The sequence below is a fragment of the Physella acuta genome, unplaced genomic scaffold (assembly GCF_028476545.2).
Source record: "Physella acuta isolate Inbredline_101_S28 unplaced genomic scaffold, ASM2847654v3 ptg000186l, whole genome shotgun sequence".
Lineage (NCBI taxonomy): Eukaryota > Metazoa > Mollusca > Gastropoda > Physidae > Physella > Physella acuta.
Genome location: NW_026731705.1, coordinates 1,865,088 through 1,885,944, shown reverse-complemented (window position 1 = coordinate 1,885,944; position 20,857 = coordinate 1,865,088). Strand labels below are relative to the sequence as shown.

At 42.3% G+C, this 20,857-nt stretch overlaps 1 protein-coding gene across 8 annotated transcripts in view; it reads right to left on the bottom strand.

Annotated features, from left to right (window-relative positions):
* Positions 1-414: 414 nt before the first annotated feature.
* Positions 415-20,857, bottom strand: part of LOC131936717 (synaptic vesicle glycoprotein 2C) — a 37,163-nt gene continuing 16,720 nt past the window's right edge. For all 8 annotated transcript variants that reach the window (XM_059293773.1, XM_059293774.1, XM_059293775.1 and 5 more), the window contains 10 exons: positions 17,246-17,408; positions 13,816-13,937; positions 12,240-12,400; positions 11,398-11,472; positions 10,947-11,057; positions 8,137-8,225; positions 4,487-4,565; positions 3,180-3,327; positions 1,159-1,318; positions 415-658 (listed from right to left, as the gene is read on the bottom strand). In XM_059293773.1, coding sequence (XP_059149756.1) covers positions 475-658; positions 1,159-1,318; positions 3,180-3,327; positions 4,487-4,565; positions 8,137-8,225; positions 10,947-11,057; positions 11,398-11,472; positions 12,240-12,400; positions 13,816-13,937; positions 17,246-17,408 — 1,292 coding nt within the window. In that variant the 3' untranslated portion in view covers positions 415-474. The remainder of the gene's footprint in view (positions 659-1,158; positions 1,319-3,179; positions 3,328-4,486; positions 4,566-8,136; positions 8,226-10,946; positions 11,058-11,397; positions 11,473-12,239; positions 12,401-13,815; positions 13,938-17,245; positions 17,409-20,857) is intronic.

The following is a 20,857-nucleotide window of genomic DNA, read 5'->3' as shown; positions in this document are numbered from 1 at the left end:
GGATCCCAGATGTAGAGATAGCCACTGGGGATCTCGAGGCGCTAAATCACACATTTCTGTGGGGTGCCGCCACTCTGGCCTATGACAGAACCGTTTGTCGTCTAATTTATTTATATTTTTTAAAAGTTATTTTTTATTGTATTTTCTTTTTTTTAAAGACCACTGTAAAGGCCGCGTTCTCTTTCTTCAACATCCATACACGCTGTCGTCAGAAAGTTTTCCTCACATATCAGTTCTCTATATATAAATAACAATGGGTCTGTTATAGAGCACTCAATACAGATTTGGTACCAGTAGGCTACATAGTTTTTTAGTCAAGCTGGTGCAATGTTAATAAACTATACTAAAAAAAGTGACAGACTTTCAACTAAACTACCATGGTCAAACAATATAACAAGCCAAGTTTATAGTTGATAGTTTTAAAAAAATAATTTTTTATTTGTATAGAAACTGTACATGACTTCAGATAAATCTCTAGTGTATATCCCTGCCTGTTGTGTTGGGCAGTGCTATACTGGCCAGCCCACCAAAAGCCAAGAGTCCAGCCACCAGTAGCATGGGTACAGCACAGTGGGTGTCCACTAGAACACCAAAGATGATGTTACCTAAAATAGCACCAACCCTCAGCGAGGCTGTCTGGACGCCAAAAGCTGTTGACCTATTGGTCAAAGACAATTTCAAAGGACTTTTCAACATTGTCAGATAATCAATCACTAACATTGACATCACTTTTCAACATTGCTACTGTCAGATAATCAATCACTAACATTGACATCACTTTTCAACATTGCTACTGTCAGATAATCAACATTAACATTGACATCGCAATAAACACTGACCAATCAACAAACACTGACCAATCAAACACTGACCACTATCAAACCCTGCCACTGACCACTGTCAAACCCTGCCACTGACCACTGTCAAACCCTGCCACTATCAAACCCTGCCACTGCCCACTGTCAAACCCTGCCACTGACCACTGTCAAACCCTGCCACTATCAAACCCTGCCACTGCCCACTGTCAAACCCTGCCACTGACCTCTATCAAACCCTGCCACTATCAAACCCTGCCACTGACCACTGTCAAACCCTGCCACTATCAAACCCTGCCACTATCAAACTCTGCCACTGACCACTATTAAAACTGACCAGTACCTGACATCTGTAGGAAAGAGCTCTGTTTGCAAGACGTCCAGCATATTGAAGCCACAGACGGAGATGGCACCAAAGAGACAGGACATGAGCACATTCTGCCAGCGTGTCTTGACAAACCACAGGAAGAAGACTGAGATTCCAGACAGCACCATGCTAGAGGCTGGGACCAAAGGGGCAACCGTTAATAATATCCAGTGGATGGGTTAGGGTGGGGCTCAAATTTTGGATGGAGTGTGGGTCAATTGATGTAATTTGGATGGAGTTATGGTCAATTTATGTAATTTGGATGGAGTGATGGTCAATTGATGTAATTTGGATGGAGTGTGGGTCAATTGATGTAATTTGGATGGAGTGATGGTCAATTGATGTAATTTGGATGGAGTGTGGGTCAATTGATGTAATTTGGATGGAGTGTGGGTCAATTGATGTAATTTGGATGGAGTGTGGGTCAATTGATGTAATTTGGATGGAGTGTGGGTCAATTGATGTAATTGGTCATGGTCAATTTTTTGTTACAGTATTATGATAACATTTTGACTGTTATGTTCTTTTGTAAGAAAATATTTAAAAATAGCTTTTAGAACTATAAAGTTTCCAAGATATAAATACGTCTTTCAACTTTTATACAATTTTAAATTGAAATTTTTGTTTTTAACATTTTTAAATAAATAGTAAAATGACATCACATGCTCCTACCACACAACCATGTTGTTCTGTTTCATGTCATTAGCTTAACCCAGGGGTTCCCAACCTTTTATTTACTCTAGAGCATATTCTAAAATATCGGTTGGGGCACCACCTATTTTAAATCGACAAACTCCTTCCAGAGGCGTAGCGACCCTTCCCGTCACCCGGGGACAAAACTTTCGATTTGCACCCCCCCCTCAAATTTTTTATTTGCACCCCCCTCAAATTTTTCGACGACCCCCCCCCCCCCCCCCCCCAAACTTTCTATTTCCATCCACTTCAACCTTTCAATAATGTTTATGAATAAACCGGGAGTGATCTCCCCTAAACTTTGTCGAATATTCTAATATAACATTACAGGGGATGGCAACTCGGGATATAGACTTCTAGACATGATTTTTAATCCATTTTAAATACTCACATTTCTTAAAATAGAATATAATCTCGTAGAAAAAAGAAATGCACACCAAGTGAACGCTAAATAAAAAAGCGCATAATAGTGCGCAATATTATTAGTACTTTATAAATTTACATGCGTTTTTTGAGAAATCGGAAATAGCGTAAATAAGTACTTCCAGTCAACGGAAATTACTCAAAATTTGACAGAAGGTAGAGAATTAGCTCTTTTACTTACATATCAAATTTCATTTATCTATCTGAAATAGTAGTCAAGTTATAGGCTTTTGAAAAATTCAAAGTAGAAAAAGTACCACTTCCGGTTATCGGAATTCGCTCAAAAGTTGATACGGATCTACGATTTTGATAAAATACTTATATATATATGAAATTTCACCAGCCTAGCTGTAATGGTAATCAAGTTATTGTGTTTACACACGGACACACAGATACACAGACACACACAGACATACGGACAAGATTGCAAAATTATGTTTTTCCGTATCAGTGAGGTGTAAAACGTTGAGATTTGTAAAAATCTCGATTTTTTTTTTTGCACGATTACAATACTTTGTGCTGACTGCCCTCTACAACTGAGTTCTCCTCCCCAGCTCTATACTACGTATATAGCAATATAAACATAAAGTGATATTTCAACGCCAAGGGTAGACAAAGGTACAGAATATAGTCCAAGTAAAGACAGAACAGACAGACCCGACGGGTTCCGAACCTACCATTCCACACGGCACCGAATCGCCTCGCCTTCCATGCCTCAAGTCAGACGTGTAACCGATTCTACCAATCAGCTCTACAAAAAATTATTAGAACCTACCTAACAAAGGTTTCCTCCCAATCCTGTCAACAATGTGCACAGTTAAGACATTGCCACCCATAGAACCTACCTAACAACCCCCCCCCCCACCCCCCATAGAACCTACCTAACAAAGGTTTCCTCCCAATCCTGTCCACAATGAGCACAGTTAAGACATTGCCGGGCAGGTTGGAGATTGAGGTCAAAAAACTTTCCACGTACACAGCGTCACCAGGCTGATCACACACAGTGCTGTTGTCTGTGGTGTTGCCGGTCTGTACACATGGTAAGATGACATTGTACCCAGGGTTAGATGACATTGTACACACAGTTAGATGACATTGTACACACAGTTAGATGACATTGTACACACAGTTAGATGACATTGTACACACAGTTAGATGACATTGTACACACAGTTAGATGACATTGTACACACAGTTAGATGACATTGTACACAGTTAGATGACATTGTACACACAGTTAGATGACATTGTACACACAGTTAGATGACATTGTACACAGTTAGATGACATTGTACACACAGTTAGATGACATTGTATACAGGGTTAGATGACATTGTACACACAGTTAGATGACATTGTACACACAGTTAGATGACATTGTACACACAGTTAGATGACATTGTACACACAGTTAGATGACATTGTACAAACAGTTAGATGACATTGTACACACAGTTAGATGACATTGTACAAACAGTTAGATGACATTGTACACAGGGTTAGATGACATTGTACACACGGTTAGATGACATTGTACACACAGTTAGATGACATTGTACCCAGGGTTAGATGACATTGTACACAGGGTTAGGGTTAGATGACATTGTACACAGGGTTAGATGACATTGTACACACAGTTAGATGACATTGTACACACAGTTAGATGACATTGTACACACAGTTAGATGACATTGTACCCAGGGTTAGATGACATTGTACACACAGTTACATGACATTGTATACAGTTAGATGACATTGTACACACAGTTAGATGACATTGTACCCAGGGTTAGATGACATTGTACACACAGTTAGATGACATTGTACACAGGGTTAGATGACATTGTACACAGGGTTAGGGTTAGATGACATTGTACACAGGGTTAGATGACATTGTACACACATTTTTATACAAGTGCCCAATAATAGAATTTTCTTTAAAAAAGGGACTAAATACACACATTGCTGGTTAATCTCACTACTAACCCTGTCGCTAACCCTAACCCTAGTCCTACCATATGCCTAACCCTAATTTATAACCATAAAATTAGTTGAGATTACAATACTTTTTTGAATACTACTAACAACATAACACACCTATTTTATGGAAGAGTCTATTACCGGACATTGGTATCTAAAATCATCCACAATAAAAAAAACTCCATGTAAAGAAACAGAGGTCACTGACCTTCAGATCACAGAAGCTACCACCATATTTGTCTATTCTACTGAACAGCTCTGGAAACCACAAAAACAAACCATAATATCTGAAAGATAAAAGATAACATCTGAAAGATAAAAGATAACATCTGAAAGATAAAAGATAATATCTGAGAGATAAAAGATAATATCTGAAAGATAAAACTTTAAAAGATAATATCTGAAAGATAAAAGATAATATCTGAAAGATAAAATATAATATCTGAGAGATAAAAGATAATATCTAAAAGATAAAAGATAATATCTGAAAGATAAAAGATAATATCTGAGATAAAAGATAATATCTGAGATAAAAGATAATATCTGAGAGATAAAAGATAATATATGAGAGATAAAAGATAATATCTGAGAGATAAAAGATAATATCTGAAAGATAAAAGATAATATCTGAAAAATAAAAGATAATATCTGAGATAAAAGATAATATCTGAGAGATAAAAGATAACATCTGGAAAATAAAAGATATTTGAAAGATAAAAAGTGAAAGATAAAAGATCATATCTGAAAGATAAAAGGTGAAAGATAAAAGATAATATCTGAAAGAAAAAAGATAAACCATTTGTTCTAAAGCTTAACCTGGGTTCAAACCCAGGGATTCTGTGTCAGACACCCAATCAGCACGTATGATGACAGTTAAAATATGACAGCACAACATAGTGCACGTATGATGACAGTTAAAATATGACAGCACAACATAATGATACGGTGCGTGTATGATGACAGTTAAAATATGATGACAGTTAAAATATGACATCACAACATAATGATACAGTGCGTGTATGATGACAGTTAAAATATGACAGCACAACATAGTCATACAGTGCATGTATGATGACAGTTAAAATATGATGACAGTTAAAATATGATGACAGTTAAAATATGACATCACAACATAGTGATACAGTGCGTGTATGATGACAGCAGAATATAGTGATAAACCAGAGGGAGTTAGCACAGATCAGCATCAAGAAATTTTGATGTGATGGAACACATGAGACACATACATCTCCAGTCATGTCAATGCCACGTAAACAGTCGCATGTAGATTGTGAATATAAATGCCACGTATACAGTCGCATGTAGATTGTGAATATAAAGCCACATATCCAGGTGCATGTGTATATGCATACAGTTTTGAATATTTTTCTATATCTGGCATAGCTTTCAACTTGTGACTGTAGAATGTTAGTGGAAAAAAAAACTATTTTAATCCCTTCAGACTAAGTCTGTCATGCAAAAAAAAGGAATTGGTCGAACGAAAATGTACATTCTAGATTCACATGTTACATTCTAGATTCACAAGTTACATTATAGATTCACATGTTACATTATAGATTCACATGTTACATTCTAGATTCACATGTTACATTCTAGATTCACAGGTTACATTCTAGATTCACATGTTACATTATAGATTCACATGTTACATTATAGATTCACATGTTACATTATAGCATCTTAACTGAATAATCTTGCAAACTACAATGCCAAGTTAAGCAATAAGACAACAAATATTTTTTAAACAGTATTTTTCTTTGAACGCTGTGATGTTGATGCATGGCTCATTTTTTTTATTGAACGCTGTAATGTTGATGCATGGCTCATTTTTTTATTGAATGCTGTAATGTTGATGCATGGCTCATTTTTTTATTGAACGCTGTAATGTTAATGCATGGCTCATTTTTTTATTGAACGCTGTAATGTTGATGCATGGCTCATTTTTTTATTGAATGCTGTAATGTTGATGCATGGCTCATTTTTTTTATTGAACGCTGTAATGTTGATGCATGGCTCATTTTTTTATTGAATGCTGCTGTAATGTTGATGCATGGCTCATTTTTTTATTGAACGCTGTAATGTTAATGCATGGCTCATTTTTTTATTGAACGCTGTAATGTTGATGCATGGCTCATTTTTTTATTGAACGCTGTGATGTTGATGCATGGCTCATTTTTTTATTGAACGCTGTGATGTTGATGCATGGCTCATTTTTTTATTGAAGGCTGTGATGTTGATGCATGGCTCATTTTTTTATTGAAGGCTGTGATGTTGATGCATGGCTCATTTTTTTATTGAAGGCTGTGATGTTGATGCATGGCTCATTTTTTTATTGAAGGCTGTGATGTTGATGCATGGCTCATTTTGTGTACCAGTAGAATATACACCAATAAAATATTTGAATTTGAAAACAGGGTTAAATTAATGTGTATATGAAACTGGTGGGGTTCAGTAAATGTGTATATGAAACTGGTGGGGTTCAGTAAATGTGTATATGAAACTGGTGGGGTTCAGTAAATGTGTATATGAAACTGGTGGGGTTCAGTAAATGTGTATATGAAACTGGTGGGGTTCAGTAAATGTGTATATGAAACTGGTGGGGTTCAGTAAATGTGTATATGAAACTGGTGGGGTTCAGTAAATGTGTATATGAAACTGGTGGGGTTCAGTAAATGTGTATATGAAACTGGTGGGGTTCAGTAAATGTGTATATGAAACTGGTGGGGTTCAGTAAATGTGTATATGAAACTGGTGGGATTTGGTTGCTCCAAAAAGGTTAGGAACCACTGAAAAAATATTATTAGACCATAATAATGGCTGCTATTTAACAGGCCTTGATATAAGTAACAACAGGCAATGACGCAATAGACAATGAGACGTAATACAATGGGCCATGATACAATGGGCCATGATGCAATGGGCCATGATACAATGGGCCATGATACAATGGACAATGGGCCATGATACAATGGACAATGGGCCATGATACAATGGGCCATGATACAATGGGCCATGATACAATGGGCCATGATACAATGGACAATGGGCCATGATACAATGGACAATGGGCCATGATACAATGGGCCATGATACAATGGGCCATGATACAATGGGCCATGATACAATGGACAATGGGCCATGATACAATGGACAATGGGCCATGATACAATGGGCCATGATACAATGGGCCATGATACAATGGACAATGGGCCATGATACAATGGACAATGGGCCATGATACAATGGGCCATGATACAATGGGCCATGATACAATGGGCCATGATACAATGGGCCATGATACAATCGGCCATGATACAATGGGCCATGATACAATGGACAATGGGCCATGATACAATGGGCCATGATACAATGGGCCATGATACAATGGGCCATGATACAATGGACAATGGGCCATGATACAATGGACAATGGGCCATGATACAATGGGCCATGATACAATGGGCCATGATACAATGGGCCATGATACAATGGACAATGGGCCATGATACAATGGACAATGGGCCATGATACAATGGACAATGGGCAGTGATACAATGGGCCATGATACAATGGGCCATGATACAATGGACAATGGGCCATGATACAATGGACAATGGGCCATGATGCAATGGACAATGGGCCATGATACAATGGACAATGGGCCATGATACAATGGACAATGGGCCATGATACAATGGACAATAGGCCATGATACAATGGACAATGGGCCATGACACAAGAAACAACAGATATTGATACACCTAACAACAGGCAGTGATATAATAGAAACAGGCAGTGATATAATAGAAACAGGCAGTGATATAATAGAAACAGCATTACCCAAAAGCTAGAGTAAAATTGATGAGCAATAAAATTAGAGTTGTCCTTCTTAGAGATTTTCCAAATAAATGGATGGTCGATTCAAACAGCTGAAAAGAAAATTGGGTGTAAATCATCTTAACTTTTCAAGCTATACCAGTAGCAAATTGTGTGTAAATAATTTTCAAGTTGTTGAGAAGGTCAGGACAATGGACCAGGACAGCAAAGTTGACCAGGGTAGTTGGGGAGGTCAGGACAATGGACCAGGACATGAAAAGTTGACCAGGATAGTTGGTCAGGACAATGGACCAGGACATGAAAAGTTGACCAGGGTAGTTGGTCAGGACAATGGACCAGGATGTGAAAAGTTGACCAGGGTAGTTGAGAAGATCAGGACAATGGACCAGGACATGAAAAGTTGACCAGGGTAGTTGGTCATGACAATGGACCAGGACATGAAAAGTTGACCAGGGTAGTTGGTCAGGACAATGGACCAGGATGTGAAAAGTTGACCAGGGTAGTTGGTCAGGACAATGGGCCAGGACATGAAAAGTTGACCAGGGTAGTTGGTCAGGACAATGGACCAGGATGTGAAAAGTTGACCAGGATAGTTGGTCAGGACAATGGACCAGGACAGCAAAGTTGACCAGGGTAGTTGGGGAGGTCAGGACAATGGACCAGGACATGAAAAGTTGACCAGGAGAGTTGGTCAGGACAATGGACCAGGATGTGAAAAGTTGACCAGGGTAGTTGGTCAGGACAATGGACCAGGACATGAAAAGTTGAACAGGGTAGTTGGTCAGGACAATGGACCAGGACATATTAAAGTTGACCAGGGTAGTTGAGAAGGTCAGGACAATGGACCAGGACATGAAAAGTTGACCAGGATAGTTGGTCAGGACAATGGACCAGGATGTGAAAAGTTGACAAGGGTAGTTGGTCAGGACAATGGACCAGGACATGAAAAGTTGACCAGGGTAGTTGGTCAGGACAATGGACCAGGATGTGAAAAGTTGACCAGGGTAGTTGGTCAGGACAATGGACCAGGATGTGAAAAGTTGACCAGGATAGTTGGTCAGGACAATGGACCAGGACATGAAAAGTTGACCAGGATAGTTGGTCAGGACAATGGACCAGGATGTGAAAAGTTGACCAGGGTAGTTGGTCAGGACAATGGACCAGGATGTGAAAAGTTGACCAGGGTAGTTGGTCAGGACAATGGACCAGGATGTGAAAAGTTGACCAGGGTAGTTGGTCAGGACAATGGACCAGGACAGCAAAGTTGACCAGGGTAGTTGAGAAGGTCAGGACAATGGACCAGGATGTGAAAAGTTGACCAGGGTAGTTGGTCAGGACAATGGACCAGGACATGAAAAGTTGACCAGGGTAGTTGGTCAGGACAATGGACCAGGATGTGAAAAGTTGACCAGGGTAGTTGGTCAGGACAATGGACCAGGATGTGAAAAGTTGACCAGGGTAGTTGGTCAGGACAATGGACCAGGACAGCAAAGTTGACCAGGGTAGTTGAGAAGGTCAGGACAATGGACCAGGATGTGAAAAGTTGACCAGGGTAGTTGGTCAGGACAATGGACCAGGACATGAAAAGTTGACCATGGTAGTTGGTCAGGACAATGGACCAGGACATGAAAAGTTGACCAGGGTAGTTGAGAAGGTCAGGACAATGGACCAGGACATGAAAAGTTGACCAGGGTAGTTGGTCAGGACAATGGACCAGGACATGAAAAGTTGACCAGGGTAGTTGGTCAGGACAATGGACCAGGACATGAAAAGTTGACCAGGGTAGTTGGTCAGGACAATGGACCAGGACATATTAAAGTTGACCAGGGTAGTTGAGAAGGTCAGGACAATGGACCAGGATGTGAAAAGTTGACCAGGGTAGTTGGTCAGGACAATGGACCAGGACATGAAAAGTTGACCAGGGTAGTTGGTCAGGACAATGGACCAGGACATGAAAAGTTGACCAGGGTAGTTGGTCAGGACAATGGACCAGGATGTGAAAAGTTGACCAGGGTAGTTGGTCAGGACAATGGACCAGGACATGAAAAGTTGACCAGGATAGTTGGTCAGGACAATGGACCAGGACATGAAAAGTTGACCAGGGTAGTTGGTCAGGACAATGGACCAGGATGTGAAAAGTTGACCAGGGTAGTTGGTCAGGACAATGGACCAGGACATGAAAAGTTGACCAGGGTAGTTGAGAAGGTCAGGACAATGGACCAGGACATGAAAAGTTGACCAGGGTAGTTGGTCAGGACAATGGACCAGGATGTGAAAAGTTGACCAGGGTAGTTGGTCAGGACAATGGACCAGGACATGAAAAGTTGACCAGGATAGTTGGTCAGGACAATGGACCAGGACATGAAAAGTTGACCAGGGTAGTTGGTCAGGACAATGGACCAGGATGTGAAAAGTTGACCAGGGTAGTTGGTCAGGACAATGGACCAGGACATGAAAAGTTGACCAGGGTAGTTGAGAAGGTCAGGACAATGGACCAGGACATGAAAAGTTGACCAGGGTAGTTGAGAAGGTCAGGACAATGGACCAGGACATGAAAAGTTGACCAGGGTAGTTGGTCAGGACAATGGACCAGGATGTGAAAAGTTGACCAGGATAGTTGGTCAGGACAATGGACCAGGACATGAAAAGTTGACCAGGGTAGTTGGTCAGGACAATGGACCAGGACATGAAAAGTTGACCAGGATAGTTGGTCAGGACAATGGACCAGGACATGAAAAGTTGACCAGGGTAGTTGGTCAGGACAATGGACCAGGATGTGAAAAGTCTTCAAGATGTTTCATTTAGGAAACTACCTTAAAGATGGTGTACTTGACCCTCCATCCAGGATGACCAGTACGTTTGACATGAAATCCAACAGCCATATAGGTGTCTTTGTCTTCTTCTGCCAGCACTAGGGCCTCAAGCTGTGTACATGGAAGACAATGGTGGTATGAAGGTGTTGTAATGGTGGTCTGAAGGTGTTGTAATGGTGGTCTGAAGGTGTTGTAATGGTGGTCTGAAGGTGTTGTAATGGTGGTCTGAAGGTGTTGTAATGGTGGTCTGAAGGTGTTTTGATGGTGGTCTGAAGGTGTTGTAATGGTGGTCTGAAGGTGTTGTAATGGTGGTCTGAAGGTGTTTTGATGGTGGTCTGAAGGTGTTGTAATGGTGGTCTGAAGGTGTTGTAATGGTGGTCTGAAGGTGTTGTGATGGTGGTCTGAAGGTGTTTTAGTGTTGAAAAAATGATGCAACTAAAAAGGACCTTACCTGGAATGTTGTTGTCAGTTTGTTGCCTGAGTGCACTTGTGACAAAACTGCAATGGCCTCCTGCTCTTTACCTATCTGAAAGGTCAACACACACAATTTTCTTCATGATAAGGTTCACTAACTCATTAATGTAGGCAATCTAATTGATTCTGTGATTTAAAAAAAAACTGAATCTACCCAAGTTAATCCACACACACCTGAATCTACCCAAGTTAAACCACACCTGAATCTACCAAAGTTAAACCACACCTGAATCTACCAAAGTTAAACCACACCTGAATCTACCCAAGTTAATCCACACACACATGAATCTACCCAAGTTAAACCACACCTGAATCTACCCAAGTTAAACCACACCTGAATCTACCCAAGTTAAACCACACCTGAATCTCCCCAAGTTAAACCACACCTGAATCTCCCCAAGTTAAACCACACCTGAATCTACCCAAGTTAAACCACACCTGAATCTCCCCAAGTTAAACCACACCTGAATCTACCCAAGTTAAACCACACCTGAATCTACCCAATTTAAACCACACCTGAATCTACCCTAGTTAAACCACACCTGAATCTACCCAAGTTAAACCACACCCGAATCTACCCAAGTTAAACCACACCTGAATCTACCCAAGTTAAACCACACCTGAATCTACCCAAGTTAAACCACACCCGAATCTACCCAAGTTAAACCACACCCGAATCTACCCAAGTTAAACCACACCTGAATCTACCCAAGTTAAACCACACCCGAATCTACCCAAGTTAAACCACACCTGAATCTACCCAAGTTAAACCACACCTGAATCTACCCAAGTTAAACCACACCAGATAAAGTGAGTCACCTGCAACAAAAACTTGGGGCTCTCTGGCATGAGTACAAAGATGGCCGCTGATGTGAGACTAGGGACTGTGCACAGGGCCACAAACACGCGCCAGCTGTGGAAGCTGAAGCTGTCGGAGCTCACACTCAGATACTCTCTGGGGATGACCACCCATGCTAGACCTGGGGACAGATAAACTCAGATACTCTCTGGGGATGACCACCCATGCTAGACCTGGGGACAGATAAACTCAGATACTCTCTGGGGATGACCACCCATGCTAGACCTGGGGACAGATAAACTCAGATACTCTCTGGGGATGACCACCCATGCTAGACCTGGGAACAGATAAACTCAGATACTCTCTGGGGATGACCACCCATGCTAGACCTGGGGACAGATAAACTCAGATACTCTCTGGGGATGACCACCCATGCTAGACCTGGGGACAGATAAACTCAGATACTCTCTGGGGATGACCACCCATGCTAGACCTGGGGACAGATAAACTCAGATACTCTCTGGGGATGACCACCCATGCTAGACCTGGGGACAGATAAACTCAGATACTCTCTGGGGATGACCACCCATGCTAGACCTGGGGACAGATAAACTCAGATACTCTCTGGGGATGACCACCCATGCTAGACCTGGGGACAGATAAACTCAGATACTCTCTGGGGATGACCACCCATGCTAGACCTGGGGACAGATAAACTCAGATACTCTCTGGTGATGACCACCCATGCTAGACCTGGGGACAGATAAACTCAGATACTCTCTGGGGATGACCACCCATGCTAGACCTGGGGACAGATAAACTCAGATACTCTCTGGGGATGACCACCCATGCTAGACCTGGGGACAGATAAACTCAGATACTCTCTGGGGATGACCACCCATGCTAGACCTGGGGACAGATAAACTCAGATACTCTCTGGGGATGACCACCCATGCTAGACCTGGGGACAGATAAACTCAGATACTCTCTGGGGATGACCACCCATGCTAGACCTGGGGACAGATAAACTCAGATACTCTCTGGGGATGACCACCCATGCTAGACCTGGGGACAGATAAACTCAGATACTCTCTGGGGATGACCACCCATGCTAGACCTGGGGACAGATAAACTCAGATACTCTCTGGGGATGACCACCCATGCTAGACCTGGGGACAGATAAACTCAGATACTCTCTGGGGATGACCACCCATGCTAGACCTGGGGACAGATAAACTCAGATACTCTCTGGGGATGACCACCCATGCTAGACCTGGGAACAGATAAACTCAGATACTCTCTGGGGATGACCACCCATGCTAGACCTGGGGACAGATAAACTCAGATACTCTCTGGGGATGACCACCCATGCTAGACCTGGGGACAGATAAACTCAGATACTCTCTTGGATGTTGCCTACCTGCAGCTATGATGTTTCCTACCTGCAGCTATGATGTTTCCTACCTGCAGCTATGATGTTTCCTACCTGCAGCTATGATGTTGCCTACCTGCAGCTATGATGTTGCCTACCTGCAGCTATGATGTTGCCTACCTGCAGCTATGATGTTGCCTACCTGCAGCTATGATGTTGCCTACCTGCAGCTATGATGTTGCCTGCCATCCAAAAAGTGGCCAGGACGCTAATCATAGCCCCACGCCTAGACTTGTGTTGGAACTCTGTGTAGTAGGTGAAAACAACAGGCATGCTGCCCCCTACACTGTTGATAGACAAGCACATTATCACAGCTAGTCATACAGGTAGTGGGTTAGGGTAGACAAGCACATTATCACTGCTAGTCATACAGGTAGTGGGTTAGGGTTAGGGTAGACAAGCACATTATCACAGCTAGTCATACAGGTGGTGGGTTAGGGTAGACAAGCACATTATCACAGCTAGTCATACAGGTAGTGGGTTAGGGTTAGGGTAGACAAGCACATTATCACAGCTAGTCATACAGGTGGTGGGTTAGGGTAGACAAGCACATTATCACAGCTAGTCATACAGGTGGTGGGTTAGGGTAGACAAGCACATTATCACCGCTAGTCATACAGGTAGTGGGTTAGGGTTAGGGTAGACAAGCACATTATCACCGCTAGTCATACAGGTAGTGGGTTAGGGTTAGGGTAGACAAGCACATTATCACCGCTAGTCATACAGGTAGTGGGTTAGGGTAGACAAGCACATTATCACCGCTAGTCATACAGGTAGTGGGTTAGGGTTAGGGTAGACAAGCACATTATCACCGCTAGTCATACAGGTGGTGGGTTAGGGTAGACAAGCACATTATCACAGCTAGTCATACAGGTAGTGGGTTAGGGGTGGGGTAGACAAGCACATTATCACCGCTAGTCATACAGGTGGTGGGTTAGGGTAGACAAGCACATTATCACAGCTAGTCATACAGGTAGTGGGTTAGGGTTAGGGTAGACAAGCACATTATCACCGCTAGTCATACAGGTGGTGGGTTAGGGTAGACAAGCACATTATCACAGCTAGTCATACAGGTGGTGGGTTAGGGTTAGGGTAGACAAGCACATTATCACAGCTAGTCATACAGTTAGTGGGTTAGGGTTAGGGTAGACAAGCACATTATCACAGCTAGTCATACAGGTGGTGGGTTAGGGTTAGGGTAGACAAGCACATTATCACCGCTAGTCATACAGGTGGTGGGTTAGGGTAGACAAGCACATTATCACCGCTAGTCATACAGGTAGTGGGTTAGGGTTAGGGTAGACAAGCACATTATCACAGCTAGTCATACAGGTAGTGGGTTAGGGTAGACAAGCACATTATCACCGCTAGTCATACAGGTAGTGGGTTAGGGTAGACAAGCACATTATCACCGCTAGTCATACAGGTAGTGGGTTAGGGTTAGGGTAGACAAGCACATTATCACCGCTAGTCATACAGGTAGTGGGTTAGGGTAGACAAGCACATTATCACCGCTAGTCATACAGGTAGTGGGTTAGGGTAGACAAGCACATTATCACCGCTAGTCATACAGGTAGTGGGTTAGGGTTAGGGTAGACAAGCACATTATCACCGCTAGTCATACAGGTGGTGGGTTAGGGTAGACAAGCACATTATCACCGCTAGTCATACAGGTAGTGGGTTAGGGTTAGGGTAGACAAGCACATTATCACCGCTAGTCATACAGGTAGTGGGTTAGGGTTAGGGTAGACAAGCACATTATCACCGCTAGTCATACAGGTGGTGGGTTAGGGTTAGGGTAGACAAGCACATTATCACCGCTAGTCATACAGGTAGTGGGTTAGGGTTAGGGTAGACAAGCACATTATCACAGCTAGTCATACAGGTGGTGGGTTAGGGTAGACAAGCACATTATCACCGCTAGTCATACAGGTAGTGGGTTAGGGTAGACAAGCACATTATCACAGCTAGTCATACAGGTAGTGGGTTAGGGTAGACAAGCACATTATCACAGCTAGTCATACAGGTGGTGGGTTAGGGTAGACAAGCACATTATCACCGCTAGTCATACAGGTAGTGGGTTAGGGTTAGGGTAGACAAGCACATTATCACCGCTAGTCATACAGGTGGTGGGTTAGGGTTAGGGTAGACAAGCACATTATCACCGCTAGTCATACAGGTGGTGGGTTAGGGTTAGGGTAGACAAGCACATTATCACCGCCAGTCATACAGGTGGTGGGTTAGGGTTAGGGTAGACAAGCACATTATCACCGCTAGTCATACAGTTAGTGGGTTAGGGTTAGGGTAGACAAGCACATTATCACAGCTAGTCATACAGGTAGTGGGTTAGGGTAGACAAGCACATTATCACAGCTAGTCATACAGGTAGTGGGTTAGGGTAGACAAGCACATTATCACAGCTAGTCATACAGGTGGTGGGTTAGGGTTAGGGTAGACAAGCACATTATCACCGCTAGTCATACAGGTGGTGGGTTAGGGTTAGGGTAGACAAGCACATTATCACCGCTAGTCATACAGGTAGTAGGTTAGGGGTGGGGTAAAACATACCGGATACCACTGACAAATCTACAGATAGCTCTATAAAGCCATGTTAAAACTTACCCTATACCACTGACAAATCTACAGATAGCTCTATAAAGCCATGTTAAAACTTACCCTATACCACTGACAAATCTACAGATAGCTCTATAAAGCCATGTTAAAACTTACCCTATACCACTGACAAATCTACAGATAGCTATATAAAGCCATGTTAAAACTTACCCGATACCTTTGACAAATCTATAGATAGCTCTATAAAGCCATGTTAAAACTTACCCTATACCACTGACAAATCTACAGATAGCTCTATAAAGCCATGTTAAAACTTACCCTATACCACTGACAAATCTACAGATAGCTCTATAAAGCCATGTTAAAACTTACCCTATACCACTGACAAATCTATAGATAGCTCTATAAAGCCATGTTAAAACTTACCCTATACCACTGACAAATCTACAGATAGCTCTATAAAGCCATGTTAAAACTTACCCTATACCACTGACAAATCTACAGATAGCTCTATAAAGCCATGTTAAAACTTACCCTATACCACTGACAAATCTACAGATAGCTCTATAAAGCCATGTTAAAACTTACCCTATACCACTGACAAATCTACAGATAGCTCTATAAAGCCATGTTAAAACTTACCCTATACCACTGACAAATCTACAGATAGCTCTATAAAGCCATGTTAAAACTTACCCTATACCACTGACAAATCTACAGATAGCTCTATAAAGCCATGTTAAAACTTACCCTATACCACTGACAAATCTACAGATAGCTCTATAAAGCCATGTTAAAACTTACCCTATGCCACTGACAAATCTACAGATAGCTCTATAAAGCCATGTTAAAACTTACCCTATGCCACTGACAAATCTACAGATAGCTCTATAAAGCCATGTTAAAACTTACCCTATACCACTGACAAATCTACAGATAGCTCTATAAAGCCATGTTAAAACTTACCCTATACCACTGACAAATCTACAGATAGCTCTATAAAGCCATGTTAAAACTTACCCTATGCCACTGACAAATCTACAGACCAGGAAGAGCCAAAAGGTCTGTGAGACGCTGGAGCCAAGATTTCCCAGGCCATTGACCAACAGTGACCAGACCAGAATGTTGCGACGTCCCCACTTGTCTGCCAGAGACCCCCACACATAGCCCCCCACCAGCATACCTGGAAAACATGGCTATAGGTTAACATTTGACTAGACCCCCACCAGCATACCTGGAAAACATGGCTATAGGTTAACATTTGACTAGACCCCCACCAGCATACCTAAAGAAAACATGGCTATAGGTTATCATTTGACTAGACCCCCACCAGTATACCTGGAAAACATGGCTATAGGTTAACATTTGACTAGACCCCCACCAGCATACCTGGAAAACATGGCTATAGGTTAACATTTGACTAGACCCCCACTAGCATACCTAAAGAAAACATGGCTATAGGTTAACATTTGACTAGACCCCCACCAGCATACCTGGAAAACATGACTATAGGTTAACATTTGACTAGACCCCCCCCCCCCCCCAGCATACCTGGAAAACATGGCTATAGGTTAACATTTGACTAGACCCCCACCAGCATACCTAAAGAAAACATGGCTATAGGTTAACATTTGACTAGACCCCCACCAGCATACCTGGAAAACATGGCTATAGGTTAACATTTGACTAGACCCCCACCAGCATACCTAAAGAAAACATGGCTATAGGTTAACATTTGACTAGACCCCCACCAGCATACCTGGAAAACATGGCTATAGGTTAACATTTGACTAGACCCCCACCAGCATACCTAAAGAAAACATGGCTATAGGTTAACATTTGACTAGACCCCCAACCAGCATATCTAAAGAAAACATGACTATAGGTTAACATTTGACTAGACCCCCACCAGCATACCTAAAGAAAACATGGCTATAGGTTAACATTTGACTAGACCCCCACCAGCATACCTAAAGAAAACATGGCTATAGGTTAACATTTGACTAGACCCCCACCAGCATACCTGGAAAACATGGCTATAGGTTAACATTTGACTAGACCCCCACCAGCATACCTAAAGAAAACATGGCTATAGGTTAACATTTGACTAGACCCCCACCAGCATACCTGGAAAACATGGCTATAGGTTAACATTTGACTAGACCCCCACCAGCATACCTGGAAAACATGGCTATAGGTTAACATTTGACTAGACCCCCACCAGTATACCTAAAGAAAACATGGCTATAGGTTAACATTTGACTAGACCCCCACCAGCATACCTAAAGAAAACATGGCTATAGGTTAACATTTGACTAGACCCCCACCAGCATACCTGGAAAACATGGCTATAGGTTAACATTTGACTAGACCCCCACCAGCATACCTGGAAAACATGGCTATAGGTTAACATTTGACTAGACCCCCACCAGCATACCTAAAGAAAACATGGCTATAGGTTAACATTTGACTAGACTCCCACCAGCATACCTGGAAAACATGACTTTAGGTTAACATTTGACTAGACCCCCACCAGCATACCTGGAAAACATGGCTATAGGTTAACATTTGACTAGACCCCCACCAGCATACCTAAAGAAAACATGGCTATAGGTTAACATTTGACTAGACCCCCACCAGCATACATGGAAAACATGACTATAGGTTAACATTTGACTAGACCCCCACCAGCATGCCTGGAAAACATGGCTATAGGTTAACATTTGACTAGACCCCCACCAGCATACCTGGAAAACATGGCTATAGGTTAACATTTGACTAGACCCCCACCAGCATACCTGGAAAACATGGCTATAGGTTAACATTTGACTAGACCCCCACCAGCATACCTAAAGAAAACATGGCTATAGGTTAACATTTGACTAGACCCCCACCAGCATACCTGGAAAACATGGCTATAGGTTAACATTTGACTAGACCCCCACCAGCATACCTGGAAAACATGGCTATAGGTTAACATTTGACTAGACCCCCACCAGCATACCTAAAGAAAACATGGCTATAGGTTAACATTTGACTAGACCCCCACCAGCATACCTGGAAAACATGGCTATAGGTTAACATTTGACTAGACCCCCACCAGCATACCTGGAAAACATGGCTATAAGTTAACATTTGACTAGACCCCCACCAGCATACCTGGAAAACATGGCTATAGGTTAACATTTGACTAGACCCCCACCAGCATACCTGGAAAACATGGCTATAGGTTAACATTTGACTAGACTCCCACCAGCATACCTGGAAAACATGGCTATAGGTTAACATTTGACTAGACCCCCACCAGCATACCTGAAAACATGGCTATAGGTTAACAATTGACTAGACCCCCACCAGCATACCTAAAGAAAACATGGCTATAGGTTAACATTTGACTAGACCCCCACCAGCATACCTGGAAAACATGGCTATAGGTTAACATTTGACTAGACCCCCACCAGCATACCTGGAAAACATGGCTATAGGTTAACATTTGACTAGACCCCCACCAGCATACCTAAAGAAAACATGGCTATAGGTTAACATTTGACTAGACCCCCACCAGCATACCTGGAAAACATGGCTATAGGTTAACATTTGACTAGACCCCCACCAGCATACCTGGAAAACATGGCTATAGGTTAACATTTGACTAGACCCCCACCAGCATACCTGGAAAACATGGCTATAGGTTAACATTTGACTAGCCCCCCACCAGCATACCTGGAAAACATGGCTATAGGTTAACATTTGACTAGACCCCCACCAGCATACCTAAAGAAAACATGGCTATAGGTTAACATTTGACTAGACCCCCACCAGCATACCTGGAAAACATGGCTATAGGTTAACATTTGACTAGACCCCCACCAGCATACCTGGAAAACATGGCTATAGGTTAACATTTGACTAGCCCCCCACCAGCATACCTGGAAAACATGGCTATAGGTTAACATTTGACTAGACCCCCACCAGCATACCTAAAGAAAACATGGCTATAGGTTAACATTTGACTAGACCCCCACCAGCATACCTGGAAAACATGGCTATAGGTTAACATTTGACTAGACCCCCCCCAGCATACCTGGAAAACATGGCTATAGGTTAACATTTGACTAGACCCCCACTAGCATACCTAAAGAAAACATGGCTATAGGTTAACATTTGACTAGACCCCCACCAGCATACCTGAAAACATGGCTATAGGTTAACATTTGACTAGACCCCCCCCCCAGGATACCTGGAAAACATGGCTATAGGTTAACATTTGACTAGACCCCCACCAGCATACCTGGAAAACATGGCTATACGTTAACATTTGACTAGACCCCCACCAGCATACCTAAAGAAAACATGGCTATAGGTTAACATTTGACTAGACTCCCACCAGCATACCTGGAAAACATGGCTATAGGTTAACATTTGACTAGACCCCCACCAGCATACCTAAAGAAAACATGGCTATAGGTTAACATTTGACTAGACCCCCACCAGCATACCTGGAAAACATGGCTATAGGTTAACATTTGACTAGACCCCCACCGGCATACCTAAAGAAAACATGGCTATAGGTTAACATTTGACTAGACTCCCACCAGCATACCTGGAAAACATGGCTATAGGTTAACATTT